General features: G+C 48.4%; 2 protein-coding genes, 1 long non-coding RNA gene, 1 other non-coding gene and 2 pseudogenes across 4 annotated transcripts; 5 read left to right on the top strand and 1 right to left on the bottom strand.

The window, feature by feature from the left end:
- The first annotated feature begins 506 nt into the window (after positions 1-506).
- On the top strand, positions 507-622 carry LOC120607160 (uncharacterized; annotated as a pseudogene).
- Positions 623-1,436: 814 nt separating this feature from the next.
- On the top strand, positions 1,437-13,183 carry LOC120607128 (uncharacterized). Its single transcript, XR_005654064.1, has 3 exons — positions 1,437-1,835; positions 2,365-2,403; positions 12,064-13,183. It is a non-coding gene; the product is annotated as an uncharacterized LOC120607128 (long non-coding RNA).
- Positions 2,410-10,377, top strand: LOC120607127 (zinc finger protein OZF-like). The gene is made up of 2 exons (XM_039868722.1): positions 2,410-5,440; positions 6,690-10,377. Exons 1-2 carry the CDS (start codon positions 5,254-5,256, stop codon positions 8,186-8,188), a joined length of 1,686 nt encoding a protein of 561 aa, XP_039724656.1. The 5' UTR covers positions 2,410-5,253; the 3' UTR covers positions 8,189-10,377.
- Positions 12,493-12,617, bottom strand: LOC120607163 (small nucleolar RNA SNORA16B/SNORA16A family). The gene has a single exon (XR_005654073.1). It is a non-coding gene; the product is annotated as a small nucleolar RNA SNORA16B/SNORA16A family (small nucleolar RNA).
- Positions 13,184-13,463: 280 nt separating the features above from the next.
- Positions 13,464-13,582, top strand: LOC120607167 (uncharacterized; annotated as a pseudogene).
- Positions 13,583-16,180: 2,598 nt separating this feature from the next.
- Positions 16,181-23,643, top strand: LOC120607126 (zinc finger protein 501-like). The gene is given in 4 exon segments (XM_039868721.1): positions 16,181-16,453; positions 19,656-19,782; positions 21,243-22,297; positions 22,300-23,643. Coding segments are annotated over 4 exon segments (1,437 nt in total). The 5' UTR covers positions 16,181-16,420; the 3' UTR covers positions 22,522-23,643.
- The last annotated feature ends 1,479 nt before the right edge of the window (positions 23,644-25,122 follow it).

The raw sequence follows: 25,122 nt of genomic DNA, 5'->3' as shown, positions 1-25,122 counted from the left end.
TTAGGCAAAGGTGAGAGGATAGTTGCTCTTTGTTATGTTATATAAGACTGTCTTAGTAACTAGAGAGCCATGTCTCCTAGTGTTTAGGGACTGGTTCCATGCAGCGCAAGATGTGCATTAACCAACCCAGCATGAGGGCTTCAGGCCTTCTCAGATATTTCCTGGGCACGCATCAACCCTGACTTTGTGTGTGCATGTATCTGTGTGTGTGTGTGTGTGTCTGTGTTCGTGTGTGTTTTCCCCAGTTCTGCAGTTTACACAAAGTGACTAATAAATTGTGCTAAATAGCTCGATTTTACTGAGGGGGTACAGAACAATAGTCATAAATATAAAAAATGGCAAAACAAAACGAAAAGCTTTCAAAATTTGCCAATTCAGGAATCTCCAAATTATTCTTGGTGCATCATGGGTTTTTCTTTTTCAAAAATGTACATATTGGCGGTTAGCACATCTGTTTTACACGCAGAAGGTCCTGGGTTCACACTCCAGTGGAGCCACAGTCCATGGTCTGCGGCCATGCCACCCTGAACAAGCCTGATGTCTGATCTCGGAAGCTAAGCAAGGTTGGACCTGCTTCGTACTTGGATGGGAGACCACCTAGGAAGACCAGGTGCTGTAGGCATTAATAATAATAATAATAATAATTGCATATTGTGTGATTGTGTGTTTTTTCTGAAGGTGAGATCTTCAATTTTTTCACCATCCAGTGATACTTCCCCAGAGACATTTCTGGCACCATCTTTGAATTACTACATAGTCATTATTAATAGCTTTCTAAAATTTTTATTTTGAGATATAATTGACATATAACATTAGTTTCAGTTGTTACAACATAACAATTCAATATTCGTATACATTGTGAATTGATCACCACAGTGTCTAGTTAACATCTGTCACCTTACATAGTTGTAAAAATCAATAGCCTTCTATGATTTGCATTTTACAAGCGTTTTTCTGAGATATCAATTCCTCATGCTCTTGCCTCTGTCATCACTTCCCAGCAATGAGCTGAGATCAGGCAGGTAAGATACCCCACGTTCCTCTACCAGTGGGCTCATTTTCTGACCAAATAACTATGGATTATGTGCATTTGGATCTGCAAGCTTTGGGGAGCATCTGAAAGAATATGTTTAGCCTCTGAGAACTTCATGGATTCTGACATAAAATGTCTCCAAACACTTGGGTAATCAGTTGCAGACAATACATCCCCAAAAGTTGAGTATGACCCCCTTAAGAAGGAGCCAAGCCCCTCCTCCGTTTTGGGACCCAGGCTTGCCATTTCCGAGCGTACCCCGCGACGGAGCGTGACATGTCCACTGAACGTCTGGTGGCCGCTCCCCGGCGCCGCGGCTGGATCTGGGAACTACATTACCCAGAATGCTCCGAGGCGGCGGCGGCGGCGCGACCAATAAAGGCTCAGAAAAGTTTCCGCGTGAGGAAACTAACTTCGCGCGGGACTTCCGGCGTCGTCCTCGTGGTGGGCGATTTGTCTTCTCTCCGGATCGGCTGCCCTGGTCGGAGGCTCCGGATCACTGTGTCGGGGTCGAGGTGCCGGGGCCGTAAGGCGCGACAGGAGTAATGGTCCCCGCCTCTCAGACACGGATCTGAGACTCGGCGAAGCGTCCGGGCGACCCGCTCCAGGGCGGGGACGGGGATCGCGGTGCCCGGCGCCCCCTTCGCTCCCGACCCGCTCCGCCCGCAGATTTCGTTGGCGGCGGCCACGCCGAGGGTCCCCGCTCGGGTGAGCTGCGCGTTTCCCGGGCCTCACAGTCCTCCGAGACCCAAACCCTGAAGCCCCGCGTGCGGGCGCCGCTCCCGTTCTGCTGCCCGGGACGGTGAGGCGCTGGCGGGCGACGTGCGGGGTGACGGGCTGTGGGAGAAGGTCACAGGCCGAGGGACCGGCCGTGTGAAGACGCGGGGGGTGGGGGGGACGGTCGAGCCAGGAGGTCCCGGGAAGAGTTGACATAAGAGGTCCGTCCTTCCTCTGCGGGGACAGTGAGTGTGAGGCGGAGTGACACCTGGAGTAGCAGTCTGGGGTTGTCCCTTATTGTGAGAACTGCAGAAGCCCTGGAGAGTTTTGAACAAAAAGCCCCCACTATGTCCATTAGGGTTTTAAAACGTTCCCAAAGGCTGTTCAAAGGAAGAACAGATGAGAGGGGAGCGATGAGTTCATTGAGTCGCTGGAGGTTGACTGTTTATTCACGGTCACAGTGCTGGTAAGAGTCGCCACTGAACGTTGAAGCCCAGAAGTTAGACAGCCAGCCTGACCGAAGGCACCTGGCTCCAGAGCCAGGGGAGGAGGGTACAGGGAGGCATGAGCGCCAGGGACCCACTCGATCCTCTAAGGCTTGCCTCTCCCCGCAGGTTCCCATGTCTGTGGAAGTGCTTATGGAACCCAGACAGGTAAGTGGAGCTGTCCCTGTCCCTTACTAATCCCAGCGCCACTCCCATATTCTGTGGGTTGTGCTTTCCTGGGACCCCAAGCCCAGGGTCCTGAGTCCATGTTTTAGGCTGTGTATAGATTCTTCCATTACTGACAACCAATGTAAAATATTGTAATTATTGTAATTATTTGTAACAATTTACAAATAAAGAAAAAAAGAAAAAAGAGCGCTAGATTTTCAAACGTTGTCAGTGAGGGAGTGAAAGAGAGGAATCAGTGGGACCCCCGGATTTTTGGGTTAGCAGCTGTAGTGATGAAAGCTGCATTAACAGAGATGAGCAAGTTGGTCATAGGTATAATGTTTACTAGGATATCAGGAGCTTTGTTTTGACCATGTTAAGAGTCAGATGTTTCAGAGACCGCTGAGTAGAAGCCTCAGATGGACAGCCGGACACACAAATTGAGACACCTGAGGAAGGATTCAGATTGGGTGTATCTAAAACGTAGCGACTGTGAAGACCAAGGCGAGTGAGCGGTGGGTCACATTTAGGAGAAGTAAACTTCAGGTTATGGTTGTGAAACTATTAGCAGATGTTGATCTTTAGCAAATACCCATATGGTTCTCCTGTGAATTGGGTTTATTTGGGAAAAATAAAATTGCAATTCAGGACGTTCAAGCTATGGTAGACCCACAGGCAAGTTCAGATTAAAAAGGAGAGGAATGTTCTTTTACAGAGGCAGGGGCAGTTCAGGGGGGCTTTTGTAAACATGCATTGCAGGAAACTGGGAGTTCGATTTATAGTGGTTTTTCATTGGTCATTGGTTAAGTGGTTCCCCAGTGAGGAAAAGGCCCTCCTCCTTCCTGCTGGGGTAGTGGAGTAGGCAGCTGCTAGTTGGAGGTGGAAAATACATCTTCCTGGTTGACGTTCTCCACGAGTGGTAAGACATAAGAGCGCCGCCATCGCCACGTTACATGAGGTTTCTGTTGATTAATTTTCACGGCTGCGAGGAAGGGGAGGATGGGGGCTCAAGGACTGGGCGTTCTGCGTGGATACCTGGGTGATGATCTTGGGCTTCATAACCACGGATAAGGGAGGTAAGTGACCGCGCAGGTAGTCGGCAGGTGGCCAAGGCTTACAAGGGAAGAGCTGACATAAGATGGATGCAGAGCTCTAATTAAGGCGCGAGGCACTCAGGCTGAAATTGATGCTTGTTCACCACTTGAAGGACTCATCATGATTTCGTGAGGACTCTGGTGAAGCCTGGGGTGTTTTCATTCAGCCGGGTAGCTAGGGTTGGGGGTGTATTCAGTCACGTGAGAGACTCATGGGACGGGAGGAGGATCGGTGTGGCTGGGCTTTGAATGAGGGTTGGGTGGACGGAGGAAGCTGCGCTTACTGGGAGCACAGCAAATGCCGCGAACGTAGCGTGGGACCTTGGGTGTCTGAGATCTGCACATGGGGAAGGGGGGCCGTTCCTCTTCCCTCTTCTGCTGCTTCTGGTTGGCCAGATAGTCAAATCAGCAAGAGACAGATTACAAGAGGAGGTCAGACTGACTTTCTTGCACGTGGGAAGTCCACATACATGACAGTTTCAGAGACAGAACGGGAAAATATGAGACGTTCTGAGCTAGTGACGGAGTGAGGCGCCTCGGGGCTCAGAAGGTCACTGCAGGAGAACACCTGCTCAGTAATTAGTAGTTTGTCTTGCCATACAGGTAAGTCAAGAAGGGTGGTCTCTAAACATCCCTTATGGGCAGGGCTCCTATAGTTAAGGGGGTGGGGACAGAAGTTTCTCTTGAGCCCACAGGGTCTCAGTTGCCTTTAGGTCGACATAATTTGCTCATTCTGAAGCCCCATACACGTGTGGCGCTCTGTGGCCAAGTCTGACTCAAGAAACGTAGCGAGACCACCACAGGATGATTTGGGGCTGCTCTCGCTAATGGGAATCATGGAACTCTGTGGTGACATTGGATCCTGTTTGAATGTGGCAGGTCTACGCTGGATGCTCTCTTCCAAGTTGCGTGGTTAAGTCCTAAAATTCAGGCCAATCCGTGTGCTGCCTCAGTATGCGGTGAAACCAGGACACCCTCAGTTGGCCCTGGTGCCCGCTCCCTTCCACACTCTGCTCTCAGATAAAGTCTTCTGGCCTCACAGCTGTCTTTATCGCGGGGAGCAGGCGCAGTGCTTGCTCATCGCTTTGAGTGGGTTTTAGTTCCCTAGGGGCCTGTAGAGTTAAATAAGTCAGCCACATGCTCCTGCAGGAATTGGGACATCCTGCCTTCTCAGTCCTGTAAAGACTGCCCCTGGTAGTTCACTCTTTCTAGAGTGCAGCCTTTATGTCATCTCGTGTGTCGTGTGGTGTCCTCCTCTCCCAGAATATATGAGATTAGTAATCGTCTGCTGATTGCATCTGTCCAGCGTCAGGTGTTAGGAGTTTGGCCACCCAGCTAGGGTGGGGATCACCCTCAGCAGTGGGGTTAGAGGGGGTAATTGACATAGAAGTGTGTCGGGCATGGATGATCATGGCCATGGGCACGTGGCTGTGGGATCTGGAGATATGAGATGTGCATTATCGAGAGTGATGCGTAGCTGGACGGGGAGCACGTCTGATGGTCTGGTGCACTGCACTGAGAATTCCACGGCCGTGGCTCTGCCAGGGGAATCGCCTGTGGAGGGGTAGGTCCTCCTACGCTAGTCCCACAGCTTAGGTAGCTGTTTGTCCATCCGCCTTTGGCTGCCGATGGCTTTACCGTTATCAGCGGGCCCACGAAGAGACAGTAGCACCAGTAATTCCGTGGCCTGGTTTTTCCTCTGAGTTGGGGAGCCTAGGAGAAGGATGGGCGCACAGCAGATGTTGGAGGGGAAGGGATGTACTGCGGCTCCTCAGAGAGAGGCTGTTTGTGGTTTTATCTGTCCCCATCATGCCAGGGCAGTGTGACCTTTGAGGACGTGGCCGTGTACTTCTCCTGGGAGGAATGGGATCTCCTTGATGAGGCTCAGAGACGCCTGCACCAGGATGTGATGCTGGAGAACTGGGCACTTATAACCTCCTTGGGTAAGGTCTTCAGACTCACCCCTGTGCCGTGAGCTAGGCTCTGCCCTTCCCTTTGTCCCAGGAGCAGGTCTATCCTCACATGGGACCCCGGGCACCGCTCCCTCCCCTCGTCCCCCGGGTAGGCGCCGTGGTTGGCTGGGCTGAGGTGTGTGTGCTGTCCTCTCCCTCCTCGAGCAGCCCCAGCACCTTCCCAGCCGTTACCCAGGGAAGGTCTTGGGCAGAGACGTTGCAGTCACCCTAACGGACCCCTCTTCGCCTGCCCTCACCCAGGCCAGGTAGCTTTGTCCAGACGTAAGGCACCTGAGGACCCCAGGTCTACTTTTTTTTCTCTCGCTGACATTTCCTCACCCCTGCCTGGGCTGAGAATGGCCACCACTGAATTGGTCACCACTCACGTAGATCATGGTCTGTTCTTACAAAAGTCTCCTCTGAAATTCTCTTTAGAACATTTAGGGTTTTATTCCTGTTGGCTGTCATGCGCTGAGTTGTTCTTGGCCAGTGCCGTCTGTCTTTCTGTGACTGCTTACATCATCCAGGTCCCGTATATTTGACCATCTCGATGGGGGAGGGAAGAGGCCCTCAGTGGTCCACTGGCTGGATATGAATCCAGCCTCAGAAAGATGGGCTTAGTAGAAGCCTGGTCCTGAGTGGCACCTTGGGGGAGGGCATGATGTCAGCGCTGTTCAAATCATACCAGAAACCTGTTCTGTTTGACTAGTATTTTCGTACTAAAGCTTGGGACCACACACTATTTCTACATTTTCTTTCCCATTCTTGATACTTACTTGTCACCTCTATGCTTTGTCACTTCTGCACCTACCTTTAGCCCCTTACCTCTCTGGACTCTATGTCTCACCCATTTTTCTCAGTGCTCCATGTGCAGCCATCTTCAATATTGGCTTACGTGACTTGGATTCTGAAGCGTTTACCCATTCCTCACCAATAGCTGCTCTGTCGCAGTTTTATTTTGGGTGGCCTGGATATAGCCTTTTACATAGCACTCTTGTCACCAGCAAACAAAGTCCTGCTGAAAGTTGTTTGGCGAGGAGCAAGTCGTGTCCTTCATCTCGTGAGGCCTCCCCAGTACCGCTAAACAGCCCCATCGTCAACCTGAAGCCAGTTCCTGTTCCTGCAGATAACCCGTGGACTCGCTCCTGGGTGCGTCAGACACACACTAAGTGTGTCAGACACACGGCTGCCCCCTCCCACCAGAGTCAGCATGCATGTCACCAGTGTGTCTTGCTTTCAGGTGGTCGCCATGAAGCGGAGTATCAGGAGGCTCTTTCTGAGCAGACACTTTCCATACAAAGAGTGTCACACGTCAGGACTGCCCGTGCCAGTCTGACTCCCAAGAAGGCCTGGCCCTGTGAAATGTGTGGTTCGATCTTCAGTGACGTCTTGCATGTGGCTGGGCACCAGGGAACACGTGACAAGCAGAATCTGCACGGGTATGAGACGTGCGGGAAACAATTCTATGACAGCACAGAGCTTCACGAGAAGCAGCGCTCCGGAGGGAGACTTTTCAGAAGCAACGGGGACAGAGCCTGGTTCGTGAAGAACTGTACGTGCCACGTGTCAGGGAAGACACTTTTCTTTGGGGAGGTTGGGAAGGACTTCTTGACCAGCTCTGGATTTTTCCAGCAACAGAGCACGTACAGCAGGGAGCAGTCAAACAGCGGAGCCAAGTACATGGCCGCCTTGCAGAAGGGAGCAGCTCACCTGTTCTCAGCAACTCTCGACAGCTGGGGCGGGTGGGCGAACTCCTTCGGCCGCAAACATCCGCTTATTCAGCACCAGGCAGTCCTCACTACGGAAGGATGTTTTAAGTCCAAGGTACATGGAAAATCATGTAGCAAAAGCTGCAGCCTCAGGCATCAGAGTGTTCACACTGGAGAAGATATTTTTGGATCTGGGGAATGTGGGATATTATTTAACAAGTCCCATGACATTGAACGCTGGAGAGGAAACACCAAGGAAAGGCCTTACGAATGTACAGAGTGTGGGAAATCATTTACCCGAAACTCCCACCTCGTTACACATAAGCGAGTTCACACTGGCGAAAGACCTTATGAGTGTGGTGAATGTGGGAAGTCTTTTAGGTACAAGTCCAACCTCACTGTACACCAGAGAATTCACAATAAACAAAAGCCTTACGAGTGTGGCGAGTGTGGCATATCCTTTAGCCAAAACGTCAGCCTCATTTTCCACCAGAGAGTTCACACCGGAGAAAGCCCTCATCAGTACAGCGAATGTGGAAAATTCTTCAAGCAAAGCTCTAACATCAGTTTACGTCGAAAAGTTCACACTAGACAAAGTCCTATTGAGTGCAGCGAATGTGGAAAAACCTTTAGCTGCAAATCTAACCTCACTAAGCACCTGAGAGTTCACACTGGAGAAAAGCCTTATGAATGTGGGCAGTGTGGAAAGTCCTTTAGCCAAAGCTCGAGTCTCACTCAACACCAGAGAGTTCACACTGGAAAAAGGCCTTATAAGTGCAGCGAATGTGGGAAATCCTTTGCCGCAAACTCCAATTTTATTAAACACAGGAGAGTTCACACTGGACGAAGACCTTACGTATGTAGTGAATGTGGAAAGCCATTTCGCCAGATCTCTGCCTTCCATTATCATCAGAGAGTTCACACTGGAGAAAGGCCCTATGAGTGCATTGAATGTGGGAAATCCTTTGCTGCAAACCTCAGCCTCATTAACCATAGGAGAGTTCACACTAGAGAAAGGCTTTATAAGTGAAGCAAATGTGAGAAATGCTTCAGCTAAAGCTCTGTGTTCCTTCGCCATCGATAGTTCACACCGCGCCAAGAACTAATCAGTGCAGTGAATGAAAACTCCTTTGTTCTAAATCCAGACTTATTGACCTGATGAATGTAGTGAACATTGGACATCCTTTAGCTACAACTCCAGTGTACTAAAACAATGCGATGTTCACACTGGACAGCGGCCTTATTTCAATGGGGAATGTGTGAAATTCTGTAGCCAGAACTGGTCTCAAGACACATCAGAGTTCACACTGAAGAAAGGCCTTTAGCTTTATCATTGGAAACCACAAAGGTCACATGGAAACAACAGGTTAGATGTGTAAGAAATGTGTTATTTCTATGGTATAACACTAGGGTGATCCCTTGTGAGTGTGCCATCTGCTTGAATTGAACCTCATACATCTGAACACCCACATAAATTCCAGGTATGCGGGAACTGCCTTGCACTTTTGAAATGCCCGGGGCCATTGCCAGATTTCTGTCACTGCCAGTTCTGTAGCAGAAGCCTTCTCACCTCTACCACTTGGCTGCTGCCCACAGTGTGCGTCACTCACCCACCTCATTGCGCCCAGGGAAGGAAACCTCACCATCTCCGTTCACAGGAAGGATTTTTGGGAAGCCTGAGCACTCATTTCTTCTTTTCTGGTAAGTTAGGCCATGGACATGGCCCATTTTTGGCTCAGGACTCTGCCGATGACTTGCAAAGATGGATGACCTTATTCAGGAATACCGTTGGTCTCATGTGGCTAATGTGGAGTGTTTCATCCTCTAGTCGTGAGTCTGAGACCAGCCTACCTCATCGTACTGGTTCGTGTGACAATGAAGGCAGGCCGCATTGTTCGTGCTCATTGAATCCTGGAACTCTTGATGTGGTGGTTGGAAAACAAGTGCTTTCTGCTAACATGAGGACATGAGCACTTTTTGTTGGCATCCCAAACTTTGCCTCAGAGGGAACGATGTGATGGCTCAGAGAATGTAGCTGTCTCTGCAGTTTTGGCCTAGTTTCCATTGCTGCCCAAGCCTCATTTGTAACCCAAATGCCATGTTTTGTGGGTTCAGAGGTCAGCCTGTGGAGGGGACAGTTGTGGCAACTTCTGTTACTTCACCAGCAACATGAAATTGTTCTCTCGTTCATAGTGGGTGTTGCATCGTGCTCAGTACTAATGAGGAAGTCTGTTTCCAGGGTCCTCAGAGGGGCCATGGGCCCTGGTGTCCCTAATTCCCTAGGGTAGTGTGACTGGTTGTAAGATTATGGGGTGACTCATACTTGTTACCGAAACACTGGATTTCTGGGAAGTGGAGGAAGGAGACCATAGAAAATTAGTTGGCCTGCCCCTCTTTTAAAGGGGCGTCCACAGTGTTCAGCCACTACGGCTGTGAGGATGAGCAGGCTCAGGAATTCTCGCATCCTCTAGAGCTGTGTGTGTGTAGCTGAGTGGCCCTGCCAGAAAATAAAGATGTCGTGGATTCCCATGGCCGCTGGGCTTTTCAGCTCAAGACCATTACTGCACAGGCAGATCTTTGAGGAGGAGGAAGAATGCTTCGTCCAGCTCTGGCTTTGTGACCAGCCTGCATTCCTGTCGAATCAGGCGGAACAGTCTTTATGGCTTGCCACTGTTTGCTGCCAGCGAGGCGAGACGCCTGTGCCAGGCGTGAGGAAGGAGATGGTGGTGTCAGTACTGTGTCGCCAGACTTGATTTCCCAAAAACAGAATTCTAGGTTGCTCTTTTGAACCACGTTTTAAAGCATCAAGAAGGTATAAACCATGTGCAATAACTGGAATATATTTAAATTGTTCAACTTAGGAAATTTGGACATTCGTATAAACTCGTGAATGCTTTATCACAGTCATGATCATGAGTTTATGCATCACCCAGATTTACGTCCTGCCCTCCAGTCAGCCATTGATTCACTTTCCTTCACAGGAGAGTTTACGTTTTCTAGAATGTCATATGATTGAAGTCATAAAGTGTTTATTTTTCCTCCTGGGTACCTTCATGCAGCATATTTATTTGAGATTCATTAATGATGATTTTGTGAGTAGTTTGTGCTTTTCATATTGTTGAAAAGTATGATGAACTACTGTTTGTTTACTCGTTCATCTGCCTGTGGACATTTGTTTCCAGTTTTTGGCTATTGCAAATAAACTACATAGATTTTAAAGCAGTTCTTCATATGTCTTTATTTCATTGGTCTTGTGTTAGTATCTTGGGTTTCAGTGCCTGAACCCCAGATAGATGAATATACAACTTTTCAATAAGGGTCACGGTCTGAGATGATGGTTCCCTTTCGTGTTGCTACCAGCAGCGTATGAGGGTTTCAGTTCTTCCTGATCCTTGCCAATGCTGGGGATGGCTGGTTTTTTGATCTCTTTAAATAAATGCGTAGCAATATCTCACTGCGGTTTCAGTTGCATTTCTCTGACGTTCATGATGTCGAGCATATTTTTTCATTTATCTGCCTTCTGTATGTCGTCTTTGATAAAATATCCATATCCTTTCCTTGTTTATTTTTTTAAAATGAATTTTGGCTGTTTCCCTTTTCATTACCAATTAAGAGTGAAACCACAAACACTTATGTTAAAACTTCGTTCATTCTTCAGTGATGTGACTTTTTTGCTGCAAGGAATTACTTTTGAAAACCGGAAGAATATTTCTCGTTTGTTTGTTTGTTTGTTTGTTTTTTGCACTGTACACAACACAGTGGTCACACACAGCACATATTTTTAAGTTTAATGTGCGTTATTAATGTAGTCATCACATTCTTAAGTCTAGATATTCAACAGTCCAATATCTCAAGCTGTGATTTGTGGTGTTTGTCAGTTTCCCCGCTGTACACACTCCCCCTGTGGCTGCTTTGAAATTGTCGGTGTGGTTTCATGGAAAATGGAGGTGGGAAGAGTTGCCAGTAGCTACAATTCACCTCAAGACCGTAGGAAATAAAATATAGTATAATAATTAGAAAGTCAGAGGTTTTTAGATTTGATTTTTAAATAGTTTAACGGAAATATAATTGACTTAAACTGCATATACTTAAAATGTACATTTTGATGTTCAGATGTATGCTTACGCCCTGAAACCAAAAGTTGCCTCCTGACTTTTGAAATTTATCCTTTTCAGCATACAAGACTTCTGATACAATGACAAATTCTGTCTTTTCGTTATGGTTATTTTCAAATATATACAAAAAAAAAAAAAACTGTTATGAAGCCAGATGAACCTAATCTTCCATCATTATCATTTCAGGCCATTCTTATTTCATCTATCCCCGTGTACACTAGGGGGTTACTTTACTTCTAGTTCGAGACATCATTTAAGGCATAATCTCTTAATGCATTTTTATTTTTTAATTAAGTTTATCGGGGTAACATTTGTTAACATAAAGTGTACAACTTTAATACAACAGCAGATTGCATTTTTTAAATTAAAGTCTTCATAACCTAATAGTAATAAAGAAAGTAAATATTTTATCAGTGTCCAATTGTCTCAAAAATATGTTTGTTTCTTAGGTCAGATTAATTGCCCTCAAAATCTAAAATATATCCTCACAGCTTTCATTAGTTGTATCTCAACATATAGATTTTAGTTTTTAATTTTTTTACTTCTAGAGTCTTTGGATTTTTTTTTTTTTTTGGTAACTTATATGGCAGGTACCAGAATTAGCACCCCAAAGAAAAAACTCCACAAAGGTGTCCATGTGTCCATTTACAGTAACCTATTGTCTTTTAGCTTGCCTCATCCCATAGGACTTCTCTCCCATCTCTGTAGATTCATCATCACAGACGAACACAGATTTCTGGTAACCAGTTTTATTCTAAAGCACAGTGACAGCAACAGCTGGTGTTTTTAGATTCTTCAGGATTGGACGCCACCTTGAAACTTGGTGGGAAACAAAAGCAACTTCAGTCATCTTGCAGTCCTCATCCAGCACAGCTACGTGAGACACCGTCGTCCTGCGTGAGCTTAGTCCCTTCTCGTCTTCAGGATCATAAAGGCTCGACTGAACTTTGGTCTGGGACTGATGCCTTCAGCTTTCGAGGTCAGTGACCCAAAGGATTGCCAAGATGTGCGCCACGTGACGCTGAGTTTTCCTTTACAGACGTCACCCCACTCCCATCTGCCCCTCCATGCTGTCTTGGCCTTGGCACGCTGCTTCTCAAAAGCTGTATTTTAACTATGTGCAAGACCCCATCAAAGAAACGTTTCTGCTGGCCTCCGGAGACGTGTCGATTTTAATAAAGGTTTCTGTCTATACCTGAGAAATGGTAGGTACAGCGTGAACTGCCTTTTTCCAAATGTTCCAGCTCAGAGCAAACAAAATGGCGACTGTCCAGGAAAACTCACTCTGGGCTCCTTTTTGGCCACAGCAGCTATATGGAAGCGGCGGCTTGGAGAAGGGCCAGTCCACTTACTTACCTTTTTAAATACTTATCGTTGAAGTTGTCGAGGCCCTTGCACGTGGGAATTTGCCACATTGTAGATGTGGCTTCTGGAGGCTCTGGTACCGTTGAATTGCCCACCCTTTCCTCATGTTTCCTGCATAGGGAGGAGATGGGCGCTTGAGGTTTGGTCCCTGCAGACAGGTGTGCGATGACGGCTATTGAGGCAATAAAAACAAAATTTTCTCCCAACCTATAAATCCTCTCCAGAAAGGTAGCAGAAACAAAATCAGTTTTATTACTGAATATGCATTAAACTAAAATAGGTGAACATCGCAGGCAATCTACCGGGAAACCGCAAAGGCAAAAATCTTACTCCTCCCTGTATAGAAAACCTGATCCGACTCATTACATACATGGATTCAAGATAAACTAGTCCTGAAGAGGACTTGACAGGTGCCATTTGTCGCATACAGTTCATCCTAACTCTACTTGGTAATTGGGGTGACTATCGTTAGCTTACTGGCTTTATCCAGAGGGAAAACAACCTCGCTTTTATCGAAGAAGGTCCTTTTGTAAGTTGAGGCTCCTCCCTTCCCACAGGACCTGGCAGAGGAGTTATCACGCTTGATATTTGCATTCTGAAGAGATGGCTTCCAGGTTCTTGAGAAAGACATTTCTGGGTCCTAAAGCTGGAGAAGAAAAGCCAGATGACAAAAAGCCCATCTGGTCTTCAAAGGCATACACTTTAAAGGGATGAGAGTGTTCTTACAAGTTTTCTAAGGTAAATGCTCTGAGAATCAGGAGGGGAAAGAAATCCCTTTTCTCAGTTTTCAACAGGTAGAGTTAAATTATTTTTAAAAAATTCATAGTCTATGGCCATGCTACCTCGAACAAGCCAGATCCCGTCTAATCTCGGAAGCTAAGCAGGGTCGGGCCTGGTTAGTACTTGGATGGGAGACCACCTACGAAGACCAGGTGCTGTAGGCGTAAAAAATAAATTAAAAAAAAATTATAAGGGATTTTAAGCTGACAAGGTCCTTGCAATCTATAAGGTCTTGCCTAAAAAAAATAATAATAAATAAAATTAAAAAATTCATATTTGTTGAATAAAAATAATTTGTATGTGACACCTGGAAACAAATAGCGTGAACTATGTTTTGCTACCACACTGACAGCCTGAAAACAAAACATTTCAGGTACTGGATGTGACATGCACACGTCTGGGGACCTTGTATGATGTGTGATATTGACATGGCACAGTACATGGCACCTCACATACACCCTGGAGACATAGTTTGACAAGTGTGAGATGCTGTCATACCGTCAAGTGTGACAGACTAAGCTTCACTGGAGAGGCCAGACCTGGTCTTGCCTGGTGAGGGAGTGGCTGACCTAGTTCCTCAGGGGGAAAGGGAACGTTTTTAGGGATTGGCAGTCCCTGTCAATCTTTGATTGGCATTTGATCTAAAGGGGTGGGGATGAGTAGTCAGGGATAAGGTCAGCTCTATAGGGGTGGGATGAAAGAGTCTTGGGGACAGGGACTTGGAATCCTGGGCTGTTTCCCTTGGAGAGGATGCAGAACTAGATGAGGAGACCCAGAGCAATGTAGACTAAATCTTCCCCAGCTCAGCCATTTGGTGAAGTTATGCCATTTAGAAAGATGCAAGAATTCAGATTGTAATGAGAGAACGTAGAAGAAAATATTTTTTCCTGGTAGCTTACGTAGACGAGAGTTTTTAACCTCTAGCATTTCTTTTTCATTCTTTCTGTGTAATTTCCATCTCTCTGCTTATATTCTCCATCTGTTCCTGCATGTTATCTGCTTTTTCCATTTTACCGCTTAGCCAGCTGTCTCTCAGTCCCCGTGGGAAGGTAGGAGCCTCAGCCCGGTGGACGCCCTGCTCAAATTTACAAAACTACCTCCCTTCATAAAGATGAGAAATTTGTTTTTCCTCTGGATAAAGGCAATCAGCTACCACAGATAGCCCAATTACCAGATAGATTTAGGAAGAACCACGTGTGACAAATGGCGCTGTCAAATTCTTTTACTTGACTTTTTTTTTTTTTCGGGGCCAATTTCCTTTCTTCTAGACCAGAGTAACTTTTGATGTTCTTAAGATAAGGATTGAGATGGAAGTTTGAGAAACTAAGAGGTAAACCTGTCAAAAGATTATTCTGCTGCCCCTTTTTTCTGCCCAAACCATATTATTCCATTCTCACCCATATAGTTTAAGTCCTGGGCAGCCTTGGGAGTGTGCTGCTGGGTTCTGCCTTATGATGGATCTCGCTGTGATAAATGAACCTGGCCGACAGCCCCAGCAATGTTGTTTTGGGGATCCACTGTAGCCTTCCAGAAACTATAATCTCAGTAGGCTGCCCTCAGCCAGTGGTTGAGCATGGTGCAGGTACCAGAGCTGGGCGACTAGTTATTGTCTATTTCCAAAACACGTATATAATGGGTTATATCTGTTTAGCTATGTAAGAGTGTAACTCAGGAGACCCAGGCCTGGAACTTACACCTGGGTTGGGATATTCCAGAAAAACCAGCAGGAGAACCATAGAGTTGAGAAATGCCGTTTATTACTCATGAGGCGAGGAAGCTTCAGCAGCGGCTGGTCGGAGCTGCAAGAAAAAAGTTGCTGCTGACCGAAAGCAAAGAGATTTTTCTGCCCACAAGCAGAGGGAGGGGTTATCTCAGGGGAAGCAGCCACCGTCTCAGACAGATGGGAGCAAGATGTCCTGCTTAGTTACAAGAGCTGATGATGTCCGTGGGGGCAGCAGAAGACATCCTTGAGAGGAGACAGTCTTTGTGTGCTGCATTCTGTAGCTGCTGGCTTCCGAGAATGTGGAGGGGCTGTGTTCTGAGTTAATCCTACAAAGAGGAGTTTCTTCCTGCCTTTGCAATTTCTTAACACGTTGCCTGTGATATGCATCAAATTCTGGTTTCATGCTTGTTCAATAAAAGTGTTTCCGTCACTACTACTTTGGAGGACAGTGTGTCTCGATTCTGAGATTTTATTTACCAAACAGGCACCTTCACACACCGCCCGCTGGGACGAATTCTCAATCACCCATCTCATCAATATCTAGTATATAGGATTATGGAGAAAGGTGATCAGTTGAACAGTATCAAGGACTCGAAAAACCACATCTGGAAATGTGCCAAATTCTGGTGAAAAATGATTCCGCAAATTAAAAAAAAATAATAAAAATGGTAAAAACAGAACTTCACGTTCTGTTTAACACGTTAACGTGTATCTCCTATACATGGAAGAGACTCAGCCAGGTCAAGTGGCTTTGAATTCAGTTTTATAGAACATCTTCAATAAAAAATCATACACTTTAGAAAAGTAACAAGACAATGCAAAAGTACCTTGAGTTTCCAAGGGCGGCAAATTGTGGAAAGGCAAATATATGGGAACTTGTTAGAAAACGATTAGTACCAAGTTTGGTCAGGATGGAGAACCTCCACCCAGCGGCCTGCAGAGCGTCGGGAACTACATTACCCGGAAGAGCTTGCGCAGAGAGGCGTGGCGGGCGGCCAATGACGGGGCAGAGTGAGGGGTTCCCGTCGTGCTCGTCGCGCAAGGGCGGGGCTTCCTGCGCCCTCATCATGGCGGCCGTTTTTGGTCTTTTGAGTCTCTTCTGGCTCCTGAGTGTCGGCTCAGGATCAAGGTGACGGGGCTGAGAAGTCGCAAAGAAGTCATGGACCCCGCCGCACAGACGCGGATCTGAGACTCGGCGACGCCGCCCTGGTGTCCAGGGGGGAAACAGGGACCTCAGTGTCCGGCGCCCCCTCCGCTCCCGCCCCGCCCCCAGACCCCGATGGCGGCGGCCGCGCCAGGGGGCCCAGCAGAGGTGAGTGCGCGGTCCCCGGCCTCGTCGCCCTCCTCTCCCTGAACCCTGAAGCCCCGCGTGCGGGCGCCGCTCCCGTCCTGCAGCCCGGATCCCGGCGTCCGGGCCGGTGTGGCTCTGGCGGGCGACATCCGGGGTGACGGGCTGCGGGAGAGTGTCACAGGCAGAAGGGACGGCCGCGTGAAGACGTGGGAGTGTCCGAGCCCGGAGGCTCCGGGAACTTGGGGTCCGTCTTACATGTGCGGGGAACAGAGAGCGTGAGGCGGAGTGGCACGTGGAATAGCAGGCTGGGGCTGTCCCTTGCTGTGATAACTCTAGAAACCCCGGAGAGTTTTAAACAAAGGGACACGATCTGCATTTGTGTCCTAAAAACTTCTCAAAGGCCCTTCAAAGGAAGAACAAACGAAAGGGGTGTAATGGGTTCATTGAGTCGCTGGGTTGTTGGTCGAATCATTGTTTAAGATCACACGGCTGGTCATTGGACACTGAACGCTGAGGCGCACAGGTTAGACAGCCAGCGTGAGGTCACCAGGCTCCAGGGCCAGGAAAGGTCACAAGGAGGCATGAGCCCTTCACACACTACCATGGACTGATTTCTTTAAGGCCTCTTTCTTCACACAGGCTCCCTTGCCTGCAGAAGTGCTTATGGAACCCCACGGGGAAGTGAAGGGTGGCCCAGAACCTCAGTGGCCTTGATCTTCACCCACATTTTCTCTGGATTGTTTGTTCCTGGGAGTCTATTTTTAAATTTTATTTTAGATTATAGTTGACATAAATATTATATTAGTTTCAGATGTGTGCAACATAGTGCTTTAACATTTATATATCCACCTTGGAGTCGGAAGGGCCGTTCCTCCTGACCTTGGATTTGGAGACCTTGGAGAAAGCCCAAGCCTAGAGTTGTGAGTCCACATCAGGCTTTATTTAGAGGTGTTCCCTTTGCAACCAGTGCAAAAAGCATGGCGGGTCATACCAGGAACTGATATCAAGGTGTGCAGATGCTCAAAGGTAACTGAGCTGGACGTGTTCAAGAAGCCTCAGGTCTCGTTTTTTCACGTGGGAACCAACAGCGAGGGTGCCTGAGAACTTGGGTGCCTATTCTGGAGGTAACTGGAGGTTTAGCTCAGAGGAGGGAGGCGATGTTAAAAGGTCTTACCAGCCTCCATATGGCTGTAGGGAGGCTGCAGACTGTGCGGTGCGGCAGGAGAATGTAAGATCGGGCTGCGGGCTACTAGTAACTCCAGGTGAGGCATAATGGACCGGAATGGTGGCTTCGGAAAAATGGTTGGATCCTGGATGCTTGTTTTAAAAAGGAGCAACTAGATTTTCTAATGTGGACAGGGAAAGAATGAAATACAGGATTCGGGGATGATCCCTGTGTCCGGCATCTGTAGGAATAGGTGCCATCATCCGAGCTGAGGAAGATTATAGTAGGAGATGTGTTCACTGAGGCTGCCAAGAGCTTTATTTTGGCCATGTTAAGAGTCGGAGGTGTTTCTCAGACCACTGAGTGGAGGCATGAATTGGGAAGCTGGACACAGGTCTGCAAATCTGGGAAGGGTTCTCCATGGAAACATCTAAAATGTTCTGTTGTGGACCCAGGTGAGCGAGCTGTGGTCACACTTAGGAATGGTAATCTGCAGATTATGGTGGCAAAACTATTAGGGAGCCAGGTAGGGGAGGGTGGGGTCTGCCAGAAATCTTGGGCGATGATTTGGGGCTTCACAAACACAGGTGAGGCAATTAAGTGGCCATGAAGGGAAGACACGTGGAGGACAGGATAGTCTAGCAGGTGACCAGGGCTTCCAAGCGAAGAATGGATATGAGGTGGAAGCAGAGGCCTAGGAATAATTGAAGCAAGATGACGCCTAGGCCAGAGCTGGTGCTTATTCTCCGTGCTATGCGCCCACCAGAATTTTGTGACAGTTTTGATGGGGCCCGGGGTGTTTCATCCATCCTGGAGGATCAGGTCAAGGGCACGTACCGTCATCTGTGAGAGTCACTGGGCGTGAGGTGGGTGAGCAGTAGGGCCGAGCTTTGAATGAGTTTAGGCAAACAGGAAGTCCGGACTGCTGAGGGCTGGCAGGTGCAGCACAGAAGTGGCGGAGAGGCGTGGGCGTCTGAGAGCACCGTGATTCTGGCTGGCCAAGCCCGAGGCAAGGGACCGCGTCAGACAGGGAGACTTCTGTGGAAATGGCTGGAGCTGCGGCCCTAGCGGGTGCAGTGCGGAATCTGTGGTAATATGAGATCGCGGTTGAACTCGCCCAGCACACTCTGGCTGTTTTCTGCCAGGCTGTAGTGTGAGGCCTCGCGTCAGTCCCACTGTTAGGTGCTGCCTTTACATCCGCTGAAACCCGGAGGGCCTGAACTGGCCTGAATGCAAGTTCCTTCCCGCACTGTGCGCCTTCGGATAAGTTTGACTATCAAGCGATCTCTTTTTACCAAGGATACCAGACCCATTTCCTCTTTCGCCCCCTTTTTTTTTTTTAATTAGGTTTTAGTCCTCTACCAGCCCATGGACTTACTCAGATCAACCAGTTCCATCCTCCTGCTGGGACCTAGGGGCGCTTCGCCCTCTCGACACTGCGAAGCGCACTTCCACAGCCCCTGGCTGTTCACTGCTTTCCGTCGTACAGCCCCCACGTGTTACCCCCACCCCACGGCTCTGAATATATGTGATTGATTAAACTGCTGTTAGTGTCATCGGTCCAGTGTCCAGTGTCGTATGTTTGGCTGTCTACATAACTCTGCGATAGGATCTCACCCTCAGCAGTTGCCTGGGGGAGGAGGTCATTCTATTGCATATAAAGTGGGGGGCAGGGAGAGGCTATGGAGTGGGGCAGTGAAGTGTCGGTGGCCTTGGGCATGTGGCTGCACTGGGCGTGTCCTCTTAAGTATTGTGTGCACTTGGAGCGGGAGTGTGCCTGACACCGCCAGGTCCCTCCTATTGGCACTTTCGTGATCTCGGCTGTACTGGAGGAATAGTCCGCTGGGAGCTGGAAGAATCTTCTGTGCCGGGCCCAGAGCCCAGAAATCTGTGTGTTCTTCATGAGGAGAGCGCAGTGTCTGTCATTGGCACGAGGGCCCGCGTTTTCCTCTGAGATGGGGAGCTGGGGAGAATGGGCATGGGCCATTAGATGGGAGGAGGAATTGTAGGTCCTTAGGAAAGAGCCGTTTGTGGTTTCATCTGTCCCCATCATGCCAGGGCAGTGTGACCTTTGAGGACGTGGCCGTGTACTTCTCCTGGGAGGAATGGGATCTCCTTGATGAGGCTCAGAGGCGCCTGCACCAGGATGTGATGCTGGAGAACTTGGCACTTATGACCTCCCTGGGTAAGATCCTCACACCTTCCTCTGTGCCCTGAGCTGGTCTTTGCCCTTCCCTTTACCCCAGAGACAAGTCTGTCCTTCTCACATGGGACCCCGGCACCGCATGCTCCTCCAGGGCCCCGGGTAAGTGCGTGGTTGGCTGGGTTGAGGTGTGTGCACGGCTCTCTCTTGAACGTGCCCAACACCCGCTACCCCAAGCCTCCCGCGAAAGATCCCAGCGTCAGTTGTCTTGCGGTCACCGCTGTGGATCCCACCTTGCCTGCTGTCCCCTTAGCCAGGCAGATTTGTGCAGATCCAAAGCCACTCCCTGCCCAAGGTTTACTTCTTGCCGCGTGCCTGCCTGTGCCAAGAGTTGTCGCCCATTCCTGTTACGTTGTCACTTCATTTCCGTTACGTTGTCACTGCACAGGTGGACAATGGGATGTTCTCGTAGACCCTCCTCAGTGGCTCTGTAGTGGTTAGTTTTCTTGCTCGGTCTGTCATGTGCTGAGTTGTTCCTGGCTGCACACCTCCTGCCTGTCCCTTAGCACGTGCATCACGCGGGGGCCATGTCATCGCTCGTCTTGGGGGTGGGGTGGGGAGCCCTCAGTGGTCCACAGAATGGCTGTGAGTTCACCCACAGCAAGATGGGCTCAGAGGGAGCCTGGTCCTGAGGAGTAGCACCCTGGGGGCGGAGCGTGTGATGTCAGGGTGGCGTTACAACTGTACCAGAAACCTATTCTGTTTGACTCTGGTTTTGGTTCCAAAGCCAAAGGCTGCATTCCATTTCTGCCTTTCCATGTCCATTCGTGACACTTCGCCAACTGACAGTTCTGCATGTCACCTCTCCTCTTAACGTCCGGCCCGCGGGCTGATTCTCACATCTCTGGCCTCCGCGTCGCACGGTTCATTCGTGGCCAGCGGTGCTCTCCAGCGCTGACCTCTGCTGCCGTCACGATGTGCGCGCGTAGACAGTCCTCGAGCGCCAGCTGCTCTGGTGCCGTCGGCTGTTCCTGAGCCCGGATACACCCTTCTGCACAGCACTGGTGGGTCCGCTGCAGACAGGATCCTGCCGAACGTTCTCACAGGAACGAGAAGGAGCCCCTGCGCTCCCCTTCTGAATTCTGCCCGCATTTTGTGCTCTTTCTAGCCTAGTACTTTTTTACCCAGTGTTACGGTGTCAACTCCCAGCAGACAAGTCTGGCTAAAATTTGTTTACAGAGAAGTGAGTTGTGAACCTGCCTCTCCTCCCTGTGCTGCACTGCGTGGTGTCACCTTCGCTTCACGAGGCTTCCCACATTCTGTCACCTCATAGCCCAGTACTGCCAAGAGTGCTACTAAGGAATCCTCAACCTGAACCCAGCTCCTCACTTCTGTAAACGATCCTCAGACTTATTCCTGGTCGTGTCAAACACAGAGTGGCGTGCAGGCCGCCCCCTCCTACCTCAGACAGCGTGCACTTTACCATATTTCTTTTCTTTCAGGTTGGTGGTGTGGGGCAGAGGACGAGGCACCTGAGCAGAGCATTTCTGTAGGAAGAATGTCACAGGTCAGGATTTCTGAAGCAGGTCTGTCTTCCCAGATGGCCCACCCGTGTGGGAGGTGTACCCCCATGTTGAAAGACATTTTGTACTTGGCTGAGCATCAGGGAACACATCCTGGACGGAAGCTGTGCAGGCTTGTCCTTCGTGGGAAGCAGTTACATTTCGGGGCAGACCTCCCTCAGCACCAGATACAGAACATTGGAGAGAAGCCTCTCGGGATCAGCGACTGCAGAGCTCCTGTTTCTGGGAAGCCCTATACCTGCTGGGAGGTTGGGAAGCACTTCCCGGCCACTTCAGGACCTCTCCAGGTACAAGCCACTAACACTGAAGAAAATCCAAACGCTGGAACCAAGTGTCTGGCAGCCTTTCCCAGGCAGAAAACTCATCGCAGCCCTCAAGAATGCACGAAAGTTCTCAGGCACAAACACACACTTGTTCATCACAAGAGAGTCCTCAGTAGAGAAAGATGTTACGTATGCAGTGAATGTGGGAAATCCTTTAGCCAAAGTTACAGCCTCAACAGACATTGGAGAGTTCACTCGGAAGAAAGGCCTCATGAGTGCAGTGAATGTGGGAAGTCCTTTAGCAAAAGCTGTACCCTCAGTAACCATCAGAGAGTTCACACTGGAGAAAGGCCTTATGAGTGTAGGGAATGTGGGAAAACTTTTACTCATAGCTCTAACCTCATGAAACACCAGAGAGTCCACACTGCAGAAAGGCCTTATAAGTGCAAGGAATGTGGGAAATTCTTTAACTACAGGTCGATTCTCTTAGAACACCAAAGAGTTCACACTGGAGAAAGGCCTTATGAGTGCAGTCAGTGTGGGAAATCTTTTAGCCAAAGATCCCACCTCAATAACCATGGGAGAATTCACACTGGAGAAAGGCCATATGAGTGCTGTGCATGTGGCAGGTCCTTTAGCCATAGCTCCAGCCTCATTAAACACCAGGTAGTTCACAGTGGAGAAAGGCCTTATGAGTGTGAATGTGGGAAATACTTTTTTACCGAAATTCTAGCCTCATTCAACATCAGAGAGTTCACACTGGAGTAAGGCCTTATGAGTGCAGCGAATGTGGGAAGTTATTTAGTAACAAGTCCAACCTCAATAAACATTGGCGAGTTCACACTGGAGAAAGACCTTATGAGTGCTGTGAATGTGGGAAATCTTTTAGCCAAAGCTCTAGTCTCATTCAACACCAGAAGGTACACACTAGGTGATGGTCTTATGAGTGATATTATGAACTGAATGTTATGTTCCCCCAAATTCATACGTTAGAACCCCGTCCCCCAATGCGATTACGAGTTGAGGTCTTTGGGAGGTAACTGGAACGTAAATGGGTCATGAAGGTAGAACCCTCATGAATGGGATTCGTTTCCTTGCAAGAGTCAGGCGAGAGCTTGCTCTTTTCTGCTGTTTAAGGCCCTTTGAGAGAAGATGTCACTGTGAATCAGAAAGCAGGTTCTCACTAGACACGACCTGACCATACGGGGACCATGATGTCAGACGTCTAGCCTTGAGAAGTGGGAGAAATACATTTCTGTTGTTTATAGGCCCCCAAGTTTATATTATTTTATAGCGGCCCAAGCTACAACAATATGCAGAATATGGATAATTCTTTAACCAAAGATACAGTCTCATAAAAATCAGAGTTCACACTGGAACAAGGCCTTTATGAGTGTAGCGACTGTCATAGTTCCTTTAGTCAATCATCTGTCGTCATTCCACACTTTCGGTTCACACTGCAGAAAGGCTTTCAAATAGGGGACTCTGTGATATTTTTTTGCTTAGTATGATTACGCTGGAGGAGAACCTTTGCAAGGCAGCCATAACCTGGCTTGTCTGAATGTCCACAGTGGGGTGATTATCCATGTGTTCCAGCTACTTGGAAAACATTCAGGCGCTGCACTGTGTTTTCTGATCTTCCCAGAGTCCTGATAGACTTAAGTCATTGCCAGTTTCTGTGGCAGAAGTAATTTTGCCTCTGCTCTGCTGCCTCGCAGGTCCCCACAGTGTACATCAGTCACCACCCCACATGCTTAGGGAATCTGACCTCTGTGCTCTCTCATTGCTGATGGAAGTTACTGGTGATTGGGACACCCAAGGGAGCCTCATTCCATACTCTCTTACTGGGCTTCGATATGACCTAGTGTAGCCCAGAGGACCTGGTCTGAGTTCTGGGTGGTGTCTTGTGAAGCAAGACTGTTTCTTGGGAACATTGTTAGTCTTATGTGAGGCTTGTGATAAATCTTTGCAGCTTCCAAATCACCAACCCAGGAATTGTGCTACACGTTTTTCTGGTTTTTGCACTAATAAAGACCTTTTTGTTTAATTACCTTTAATGTTGGGTGTTCTTTTCATTTTGAGGGGCAGTTTGAAAGCAGAATTGAGCTCTGCCGGCATGAAAGGAAGAACAGATTTCATTAGTAACCAAACTTCATGTTTTAGAGAGGACAATGTAATTGCGAATGAATGAATGAATAAAAGCTCTCCACTTTTCTATCTTAATTTGCATTATGACCCAAAGCCTTTGTTATGGGCTAAGTGTGTACCCCAAAATTTATATGTCAAAGTTCTAACCCCCAATACCTCAAAATGTGACTTTAGTTGGACATAACAGCTTTAAAGAGATATTAAGTTAAAGTGAAGTCATTAGGGTAGATTCGTAAGCAATATGGATGGTGTCCTTAGAAGTGAGAACACAGATATGCACAGAAGGGAAACCACCACTGCAAGCCAAGGAGAGGCCTCGGAGGAAATCCACCCTGCTGACAACTTATTCTCAGATTTCTAGACTCCACATTTGTGGGAAAATGAACCTCTGTTGTCTAAGCCATTCTGTTGGCGGTACTTTGTTACGACAGTTATAGCCAACTAACAGCCCCCCGGACTTTGTGGTCTGGATGCCAGGATTTTTTGTGGGCACAGAGGGAGCAGCTGTGACAACCTCCAGTGCTTGTCCACGGTTTAGATAATGCCAGGTACAGTCGAGTCGAATATCTCCCCCAGGTCCTGTGAAGGAGCCATGTGCCCAGATGTACAGAAATCACTTGTAACAGTACGGGGGAACCATAACTGGTAATCCATAAGACTGGATAAATAGGGGCTGGAGGAGCCCCAGCCACCACCATGGGATATGCTGCCTCTAAAAGCGCATACACAAATATTCCACTGGCTGTGCAGCATCAGGGTGCACAAAAACACCTCAACATTCAGACCCATGTATCTTGGGGAACAGATCATCGTCAGATAAGAATCTACAGGTTTTGGATTCCCATCACCTCCCCGGGTTGTTCTTGTCATCAAGGCCACTGCTGTGCAGGCAGGAGAATGAAGATAAAGAGAATTGAGATCTCAGAGTCCGGGGATGTGGCATTTGTGACCCAGCCTGGCCAGTATTCCTGTTGACACGAGTGGAAGTACCCTTCATTGCTTGCCAGCTGCCACTGAGACAAGACTGGCTTCGCTAGGACAAGAGGAGAGCGTGTAGAGTCAATGTACAGTAACCAAAGCTTATTGTCTAAAAAGAGTAGGAGATTGAGGTTTTTACTTTGAAATGGAATTAAAGGATTATTAAGGAGTGACGTAAGAAACATGGCAGAGTAAGAAAAGTCCCCAGATCTCTCCCCTTGAAACAACAACAAGCTGAACACCTAAAATAAAAAACATCGAAACTGCACACCAGCATGTCTGAGTGTGGTATCTGTGCATACAGGTCAGAACCTCCTGGGTGTCGGGCGGTGGACTGGGAGAATCAAAGACGCTGCCTCACAGCCGGAGCTCCCTGCAGGAGGAAGGGGAGGGGAGAAGGTGCGGCGGGT

The sequence above is a fragment of the Pteropus medius genome, unplaced genomic scaffold (genome assembly GCF_902729225.1).
Source record: "Pteropus medius unplaced genomic scaffold, Ma_sr-lr_union100, whole genome shotgun sequence".
NCBI classification, from domain to species: domain Eukaryota; kingdom Metazoa; phylum Chordata; class Mammalia; order Chiroptera; family Pteropodidae; genus Pteropus; species Pteropus medius.
This window is presented reverse-complemented; position numbering and strand designations above follow the sequence as displayed.

Excerpts from the sequence above, each read along its gene's own strand:
- LOC120607127 (XM_039868722.1), top strand. The coding sequence starts at position 5,254 with ATGTACTGCGGCTCCTCAGAGAGAGGCTGTTTGTGGTTTTATCTGTCC. Across the intron at positions 5,441-6,689 it reads GGCACTTATAACCTCCTTGG|GTGGTCGCCATGAAGCGGAG; the intron begins GTAAGGTCTTCA and ends TCTTGCTTTCAG.